Consider the following 10,198-nt stretch of genomic DNA (forward strand, 5'->3'; position numbering starts at 1 on the left):
TGGATTCCATTGACCTGGACCACTTTACACACAAAACTGGCAGCTGAAACTTGAAACCCGGTGCTGCATGGTGCCATGACCTAGGACTTTTGTTTCTTTGTGTGGGGTTGTGTGTGACGAAGACGAAAGCCACAACATTCCTGAATTGCCCACAAATGTCTCCAACCCCACACATTTGCCCATGTGAACATAGCGTGAGGAAGCAGTTTAAAAGATTACTTAAAAACATTTATTGACAAACATCAACACAGTTCTTTTGAGTTCAGACAAGCGAGGTGTGTGGCACCCAAGTGCCGTAAAATAAAAACAACAAGCCAACACTTAGATGTGTTTGAGGAAAAGCTCTAATCCAAACACTACATGGACGACTTCAAGACGCAGAGATCAGGCCTCTGCTCCAACTCTGAAGGAGTCTTGATTTAACAGGCCCCTGTGGAGACAAGCAAGAACAGCGCACATTAGATGTTGCATTGCCATAACCACGATGCAAACTAGAACATTTTGCATTGTTACATATTTCAAGGTATGGTTGAGCTCCAGTTGTTTTGTTTATTAGCTGCCTCAGAAACCTCCATGCAGAAACCACTCACACATATACACACAAGTGCAATGGTGGAACAAATGCTTTCAACACACACCAAACATCCAAGCAAAGCTGCTTTGAGAGAGAACAATTGCAAGTGAAGGGAGGGAGTGCGTAACTTTTCCCTAATAACTCTTCCTGCTCCAAGCAGAAAGTGGAAGCGAGTGGGTGAACACTTGCCTAGAGCTCCCCTTAATCTTGAAGCTGGTTTGGCTTCTCAACTTGTACATGTGTAAAAATATTATTTTTTAAGTGTAGAGCTTGTCTCTGAGATTTTGCTTTGCAGCCTCTCCTCATCACTACGTAGCAAAGACTGAATTGAAATTCTGGTTTCAAAACTGCCACCTCCCAGCTATGGATCAAACTCGAAGCGGAGAAGTTCCAGGACCAAGCTATGCAGACCATGCACTGGAGAAAAACTGCCCCAGCTGAGGAGCAAGCGGCAAGGAAAGAGTTTTATAAGGCCTGGTGCAGAAGGGCTGGCCATTGGGGTCACTTGACTGACCACTTAGGCAGGCTAGTGTTGCAGCCTAGATGCTGCCCCCAAAAGTCCTGAAGTAGCCATGTGTCCTACTGGACAGAGGGGCAGTCCTAGTCCGAGTTAAAGGTTTGAAAAACCCTGAGAAGGGAGGAGGGGACTGGAAGTGACCCATCAACTGAACCTCTGGACAGCACACTCAGCAGGTACATGGGTCCTTGCCTACCATGTTAAGATGAGATGCATGTCTATTTAAATTATAGTCATTATTTCAATATATAAAGAAGTTGACGCCAATTCAGTGCAGATTTGTGATTTATTTCCTCTTTGTTGGTGATGCAAAACACTGAGCAGGCCTTGCCACAGAAAAAATACTGCTGGCACATACTGGTGCCAGAACATACTGGTGCCCAAGGCAGTCTTCACAAAAGAATTCCCTCTTTTTTATATGCTTTACAGCAGACGTGGCTAACCTGTGGTCCTCCACTTTTACTGGGCCCCAACACCTATCAGTCCCTGCCTACATGGTCAGTAGTCAAGGATGATGGGAGTTGCAGTCCAATGGTGTCCAAAGCACCACAGTTTAGCCCAGTCCTACCTTACTCAAATGTTAAGGAGATGTAGAACTACGCAAGTTTTAAAGGACATCTGAAGGCAGCCCAGAGTGGCTGGAGAATTGTTGTTGTTCCTATTCTGCCAGAGACAACACCCATGAGCTTTTTGTAGATCAGCCAAGAGGTCGTCTGGTCGCATGACCAGATATTCTTGTAGGTTGGCTGTCCACACGACTGTTTCACAGATGGTACAGAACAACCCAAGCAACCTTGAACCTTCCCTCATTCAAGAAAGGAGCAAAATAGTGTGTGTGTGTTTTTACATACCTGACTGTAGCACAGGCTGGAACTGGCCAGACATGCAGATTTCTTCCTGCTTCTGGCGCACAATGCGCTGAATGGCTGGGGGGAGACCACGGGGGTTGCGAGAGAAAATCAGGGAGTAGCCATCATCGCAGGAGCCATCCTCTTTCAGACTGCGGCAGGCATAGGTGATGGCATAGTTGTCATAGTCTGTGTCAATCACCCAGTAGTTGTCACCTGAAACCATACCAATGGTATGTTGTCACCTGAAGCAATACCAAAGTGTTCTGCAGCCAGGGCTGACTTCAGAAATAATTCCCTCCCACCCCAACCCTGAGTGATGGGAGAATGAAAGTGGGCATCTGTGTGCATTGCTGATGTTGACTATCCGAGCTTGGCTGCATGTTCTTTGCTACTGCATAAGTAGCAACCCTGCCAGTTCAGAACTGTTACGGCTCCCTCCTGGCAGACGGAGAAAGCTACAAAGGTTTGAGGTTAAACTCTGTAGGAAAGGAGAATCAGTGGATCAGAGTTCTCCTTTGGTTTTATCTCTGGCTACAATCGCTCTACGAGTCTTCTCTAACACTTGGGAAGTGGAGAAGAAGGAAACGTTAGCTCCCAGAAGAGAAAATAAGATACAAAGCAGACACTTGAGCAGAGCTAATTGAATTTCTTTGGATTTTAAGAGTGTGTTTCTTAGTGTGTCCATTGGGAATTTACAAAGCAAAAGCTTCTTTGAGGACTATAGCCAGGGCTTTTTTTCAGCTGGAACTCACCGGACCTCAGTTCCGGCACCTCTCAGGTGGGCCCCATTGCCATTGTAAGAGAACGAGTGAGATGTTCATGGTGAGTTCTGGCACCTCTTTTTCAAGAAAAATAGCACTGACTGTAGTCAAAGGGTGGGGTATAAATCTGAGGGGTGGGATTAAATTAATGAGTCCTGTCAGCGAATTGGATCTGGTAGAGGGTGTTGAGAGAACCCCCGGAACAAACAGCATTGTGATAGGAGAAGAGGGGGGCGGGGATTCTGTCTGGCAAGCCAAAATGCTTGTGTTGGTGGAACAGTCACCTTGGCGCAATGTTGAATTCCTCCCAGTATAAATTTAAAAAGTGGGATACAATACAGTATAAGAAAGAGAGAGCTGAGGCAACAGCTTCTCTTTGCTCTGGTGAGTAGGAAAGGTACCGTATTTTTCACCCTATAGGACGCACTTTCTCCCCTCCAAAAATGAAGGAGAAATGTGTGTGCGCCCTATGGGGCGAATGCAGGCTTTCGCTGAAGCCTGGAGAGCGAGAGGGGTCGGTGCGCACCGACCCCTCTCGCTCTCCAGGCTTCAGGAAGCTGTCCGCAAGCCTGGGGAGCCCTGCAGGAGTGCCCGCCGGGCTCCCAAGGCTTGCGGATAGCAGCCTTTTCTGGGGGCTGGGGTCTGGGGAAGCTCGGGCTTCCCCCGCCCCAGGCCCGTGCCTGGGGGGGAAATAATTCCCCCCTTTATTCCCCCCCCAAAAAACTAGGTGTGCCCTATGGGCCTGTGCACCCTATAGGGCGAAAAATATGGTATATTGTGGGCTCCTCCCAGGTGACCTGAAATTCAGGACTTTTCCACATAGCCCCATTGCTGAGTTCTATTCTTAATGTGTGTTTTAATTGTGTTCTTGATTCCCCCCCATAACTGTTCATTTTGTTCTTATTACAAGCCACTCTGAATATTTTATATTGAGGTGAGACATATTTCAATAAAGAAAGAAATCCAAGCATTGAAGGAAGGGCTTCCACACTGCTAAGATAACGTCAAAAGGGGCCACAGACACACAGCCGCCTCATTTGGGATACAGCATGAGGCACAACTCTTTGACATCCCCCTTTTCTCCACAGTCTCACCCACGAGCAACAAGGGACATCTTGCTCACCTCCGCTTGACAAATAGCTTGCCAGGCCTTGATAGTTCATGAACATTTTTGCTGGAGTGGTGGGGTCAGGCACCGAATATTGGGCAGCCATGTCAGCGCAGATCACCCAGAACCTGAAACAGGAAGACGGGAAGAGGAAATCTCGTTAATCGGAGCCAGCTCTAACTTTAGGCAGAGTGAGGCAGCTGCCTCAGTCAGCAGATCCTAGAGAGGTTGTGGGAGCCAAATCAGGTCTCTCAGCTGCTCCCCTTTGTTGGAGGCCAGAGCTGTGTGTGCCTGCAAAGCTACTTTGCTGCCCTCAAGAGTGGTGGTGTGAAAAAGACTCTATGAATTGAAAGTGGAGACGCTATATGTACTTTTCTTTCTTGTTCGTCGGTCTGTTTTTTACACAAGACAATCTTTATTAAAAACTAATTTTTAAAAAGGAGAGTGGTGGTGCACGCTGTCTCATTGCCAGTATTGAAATAGGATTTATCTGCTTCTGAACATGACACCCAGACCAGTATCCTGCTCAGCTCTCATCTGATTCTGCATTGCTATCCTAACCCTACAGGCCTCTTCCTGCCCACCATTCCTGTAGGTTTGTCTACATGTGCATTCCAATCCTACTTGCTTAGTCTACTCTTACAACAGAGACGGGGAAATCTATGGACATCCAGATAGGGCTGATCTGAGTTGGGAGTCCAACATCTAGAAGACCACAGATTCCTCCACCCCTGCCTTGCGTAACCATCTTTTGCCTCTCTAATAATCTGAATCCAATTTACCCCATCACCAAAATGCTTTTGACCATATCTCTGGTCTAGTGTATCTCTTCCTGTCTCCCCTCACTGTGTGACTTTTCAGAAGCTGATCTTTCGTTGGCCGTGTAAGGACTTAAATCCTTCCCTTGAGAGGCCCACTTCCTGAAATGTGGCCATTTGAGAATCATGTAGACCACATAATGACATTTCATAGAATCATAGAATCATAGAGTTGGAAGAGACCACAAGGGCCATCAAGTCCAACCCGCTGCCAAGCAGGAAACACCATCAGAGCACGCCTGACATATGGTTGTCAAGCCTCTGCTTAAGGACCTCCAAAGAAGGAGACTCCACCACACTCCTTGGCAGCTCTTACTGTCAGGAAGTTCTTCCTAATGTTTAGGTGGAATCTTCTTTCTTGCAGTTTGGTGTTTAGATGGAATCTTCATTTGGTCCATTGTGCGGCAAAATCAAAGCAAGATTATGAAGCATTGACCTTACAGACTTTCTGATTATGTAGCAAGTCAGATTTGGGTATGTGATAACATCTCCAGTCTAACCAGAGGAAGGACAGTGTTTCTTGCACTATCAATGAATGGATGAACATTTTTGCCTCGTTTTGCAGGCCCCCATACCCAACAACTACTGGAATTGGAGCTTACATTTTGTGGGGGGTGGGGATTATTTTGCAAATACACCTTCCCCCCACTTCGGCTCAGCCCTACAACCTAGTAGTTGCTACAACACTTCCCATCTTGATCAGAGGAACAGAATACAATGTCATAGGAGCAGGTGACCAGGAATACAAGGAAGCCCTCTTGATGTCATCCCATGACTTACCCGAAAAGCTTCACTCTGCCTTTAGAAGATGCAATCATAGTGCCGTCCTCCTCAATGGTATATTCAGCTGAGATGTTATCTTGTAGAAACAGGCCTTCTGGGTCTTTCTTGGCCAGCGCATACCATTTACCTGCATACTAAAATGCAAAGGACATTGAAAGTTACCAGGAAGGACAGTGACCACATGGCACCAGGTTAGAGTATTAATTGAAGCTGAGTTACCAGGCATTGCCTGAAAGTTCAAAGCAAGCAGACTTCTATAATCCAAATCCAAATTTCAAACAATTAAGCATCGGTTCATGGATAAAGCCTAATTCTGGAGCCCTTCCAAGTAATTGATGTGGCAACATCTGAAGACCAAGGCTCAGTTGATCAGCAGGATCTGCACCGCTTGAGGCTGCAGGTGGGAGACATCACTGGCCCTGCCTGTGTGGTCACCTTTCTGCATATGTTACCACCAATGACATTGAAACAGCCCCAATGCCTTTGCATGCCAGTGGCATGTGTACTAACCCTAACATGACAAGCTGAGGGAAGCATGTTCGGAAGCAGGGACTGAAGCCCCAAAATTGAGAAAGACTCAAGGATGGCTAGCAAATTGGAAAGGACGTTTCAGAAACTTAATTGTCATTCCCATCACATTTATATTATTGTGAGTTTGGTGTGTGTGCGTTAAACTAAGCACCAGACTCTTCTATCCCTGAATCCAGCAAGTGTTAAAAAGCTAATCAAACCTTCAAATTCCAGGAAATAGACAGACTAGCCTCCTGGTGAGGTGGAAAGAGACCAAAGGAAGAGGCTCTGTGCAAGACAACACAGCATATGGGTGGGGCCCCAGCCTCAACTCTCAGTTAGTGAGGAGGAATAAAGCAAGAGTTTTGAGTTGAAATTTGGCTGCTTTTGAGCTAGAAGCTGGTAGCAAAAGCAGCCAGCTGGAAAGCCAGAGAGGCAAAGCACAATGTTTGATGTTTGTTTGAATCCAAGGCTGCAACCATGAGAGAAACAAGACCCTTATGGGGTGTTGATACAGGGAACCCCTCCTCTGTAGGCTCAAGTTGTATATATGTGTAAATAAACCATATATCATAAAGGCACCACAGTCTCCACAGTGCCTCATTTCCAAAAAGAAACATGAACCGTGGGAATCTTTCACCGCTTGGAGATTGGGGTGGCTTGCGACAACACCTTTGCAAATGAACTGCATTACACGAGCTCACTGTCACCCTTTATGTTAGAAAGTATTCATAGTTACCCTCTTGGGGTCAAAGTCTTCCTTCACAGAGAAAGATTCCACTGCACACGAAGGCTGCGCCGAGGAGTAATCGATAATGGAGATGATCGTCACCAGGAATGTGTACTGAGTGTATTTCATTCTGTGGAGCAACACAGTTTGTTCAGCACTGGTTAGAAACTTGCTCAGGGAGTCGCTGAATTTTGGTGTCACACAGGGGTCACTGAAATTTGAGATCCCAAGGTCTGCCACTATTGGCGGTGGGTTCAAGGGAGGAACTGGAGACATCCAAATCCTAGGAAATGCATTTAACTAAGAGTTCTTGGCACACTGTGAGTTCTATCTGCAGTAAGGTCTTATGCCAATAGTGAATTCATTTTCCCAAGTGCCAAAACAGCACTATCCTTTCCCAACAGAGAAGTATAAGCAAGCTCAGGGGAACTTCAGGGATCTCAGAAGTCCAAAAATACTTAGGGGCAAAATATATATATATAAGGGGATAACAACACAAATCGCTGCCATCTACAATGAGAGAAGCTAAATTATTGAGACTGACTCATCTGCATTTATCCAGCAGAGATGTCTGCTTCAATGTATCAAACAACTGGATAACTGTCTCACAAGTAATGTCTGTTTACTTTATCACCTTACACATCATTTATAGTTTGCAAATATTCTGCTGCAAATGTCTCTCGTGCTCCCTTCGCCTCGTTGATTTAAGTATGCTTTCCAGTTACTTTCCTTGAAACTTGACATTTCTGAAACCCTTGAAGCCCAATTTCATGCATGTTTACTCCAAAGAAAGCTCCATTGAGTTAAATGGACCATAGGTTTATTGCCTTGATGTACGTCCTCTCTGCTGGTCAGTATCCAGAACCCCAGTCCAGCGACTACTGTGTGCAAGTTGTTACTGAGATCTAGTTCTTGCTAAGGTGGTCAACCTGCATCTAGACTGTGCTGTTTCAGTCCGCAGGTGGGGACTTATATAGAAATCCAGCAAGATGGGGGAATCCAGCCAGATGGGCAGGGTATAAATAATAAAATTATTATTATTAATGTCCCTGCTTCGTCTTAACGAAACTGAGTCCTAGGCATGCTCTTCCCCCTCTAGCCTCTCACACTGGATCCCTCCCAAGCAAATGAAGGCTGTGCCAAGGGGGTTGGCTCCACATCTGGGCTTGTCTGGTGCATTGCTCAGCAATGTGCAGGACCCTCCTTGAGTGGGGAGCCAGAGGGGGAGGACAGCCAGCAGGACTGGGACTGTCTGCACAAACACTGTGACTCTCAGCTTCTAATCTTTCCTGGAGGGCCCTCCTTCTCCTGAACACATCACTCAAATCTCCTGCTTCTATCAGCTCCCAGCTCATCCCTTCGGCTTACTGCTCTTCAATGTCCCACCACCAGGATCCAGGCACTAAGGTGTCCTCCTGGGAGGGGGTTGTCTTGGGAGGCAGGTTCCCAGAAGTCTTCTTCATCCAGCCAGTCAGAGCCTTTCTTGGAGGGCTCTTGGGCTGGCAGCTCCCAACAGTCCCGCTCATCCAGCTGGTCTCTGACAAGGCCTGGCTGTGCATTTTCCATCTGTTCCGTCCAGGAAGTTTCCCTAATCCTACAAGGTGATCTGCCTGCAGTAGTCTGCTAAGTGTGTCCATCTCCTTGCCTTGAGCGTTAACAGGCAAGGCAGCTGCCACATGGCTGATCAAGCTGTGAGTATTAAGCAGGAGAGGGAGATCAAGCTAACCTAAAGTTGAGAGGAATCAGATTTCCAGAATATAAACCATAAGCAATGAAGCACTAGGTTGGGTGTAACATCCAATTCTATCCCCTAGAAACCTTCCAAAGGATTGATGTGGCTTTGCTGAGGGTTAGTAAAGGTAGAGAGGTAAAGGACCCCTGGATGGCTAAGTCCAGTCAAAGGCAACTATGGGGTTATAGCGCTCATCTTGTTTTCAGGCTGAGGGAGCTGGCGTTTGTCCACAGACAGCTTTCTGGGTCATGTGGCCAGCAGGAGTAAACCACTTCTGGTGCAACGGGACACCGTGACAAGTGCCAGAGTGCATGGAAACGCTGTTTACCTTCCCGCCACAGTGATACCTATTTATCTACTTGCACTGGTGTGATTTGAACTGTAGGTTGGCAGGAGCTGGGACAGAGCAATGGGATCTCGCCCCATCACAGGGATTCAAACCACCAACCTTCTGATCAGTAAGCCCAAGAGGCTCTGTGGTTTAGACCACAGCACTACCCGCGTTGCTTGAGGGTTAGTGTACCTAGTCAGCAGACTCAAATGCTGAAGCTTTCCTGGACTCTAACGTGTCAGGATAAAGTTGAAGTAACCGGAATCCCATTACTGGCCTAACTATGTACAGTAATTGCCGTTCTTTAGGTGTTACTGTTAGCAATCTGGAAACAGCCACTTTGCAGTGACCCCCTCATATCCCTCCAGACAACACATGTATCAGGTCGAACTTGTTAAACCAAAGGGTGGACATCTTTTAGCCAACACCTTGCCATGAAATTCAGGTATCTGATCTGCACCGTAGTCCAATCCTTATGGAAGCCCATCAAAAGCATCTTACACCATCTGTGTAGTGGATCACACCATTTTACATGGAAGCTGGGCTTCCCCACCAGAGATAGTATTAAAAACTGGCCAAAGGCAGTGAAAAACGAATTATCTATGTAAACAATGAATGCTTCTCAGTAGATGGAATAAGAAGACACCTCAACGAATCAGGTATAAAATGACACAAAATTGCATCTTCTACAGCTATTGAAAGACCTACCTGATGGATTGCTGAGTCTTCTTGAACTTATTCCAAGCAATTTGTTCTTGTTGCTCTGAAGGGGCCTGACTATGGATAGCACTGTGCTGGCTGCCTTTAAATAAGGTGTTAGGAAAGGCACTAATTGGCTCTTTGTCTCCTGGACCTGAGTAAGATGCTTAAAGATGGATAATCCATTATGTAAACAACTTCACTAGTAATCCCCACACTGGACCATCAGCTGTTATCAAACACACATTGCTTTTCCCTAATCCAAGACAGCATCCCAACTGATGAGCATAAATAGCCAAAGCAGCAGCCCCGCTTCCATGTCCAGCCCTCTGTCTCCTCCGAAGCACATGGCCTGCTAAATTTGAAACTCATGCATCCTAAGATGCACTGGAACCTTCCTCCAGAGATCTCAAATATAGATATCTAAATAAAGACAACTATATATATCTAGGGGTGCCACCTTTGTTCTGGCAAAATACGGGGCAGTGGGGGGCAAAAAAAAATCAGTTTTGTGCTTCCAAAGCAATCCATTACAATCTATTACAGCCTAACACGTTGGACCCTCTAGAATTTGTCACATGCAGAGACATGAATTTGTAAATCTGTCTGTGCTTGGCCACCCAGAGCTTAAATGCATGACCTTTCACACACCTTTTCAAACACATGAATCTGGAGAGCATCCCTGACTTGGCAGAGAGAGAGAGAGAAAGAGAGAGAGAGAGAACCTGAAACACAGGACAAAACAGTATCAGTACAGGATGTAGCATTTTGCACTGAAATAAGG

General features: G+C 46.2%; 1 protein-coding gene across 1 annotated transcript; it reads right to left on the reverse strand.

The window, feature by feature from the left end:
- Window positions 1-206: 206 nt before the first annotated feature.
- LOC309360512 (purpurin) lies at window positions 207-9,508 on the reverse strand. Its single transcript, XM_081895069.1, has 6 exons — window positions 9,424-9,508; window positions 6,662-6,782; window positions 5,410-5,546; window positions 3,827-3,939; window positions 1,943-2,155; window positions 207-430 (listed from the first exon to the last, which is right to left on the reverse strand). The coding sequence occupies exons 2-6, from the start codon at window positions 6,779-6,781 to the stop codon at window positions 420-422; spliced, it is 594 nt and encodes a 197-aa protein (XP_081751195.1). The 5' UTR covers window position 6,782; window positions 9,424-9,508; the 3' UTR covers window positions 207-419.
- Between the last annotated feature and the right edge of the window lie 690 nt (window positions 9,509-10,198).

Source organism: Podarcis melisellensis, assembly GCF_964234715.1.
Source record: "Podarcis melisellensis genome assembly, chromosome: 17".
Lineage (NCBI taxonomy): Eukaryota > Metazoa > Chordata > Lepidosauria > Squamata > Lacertidae > Podarcis > Podarcis melisellensis.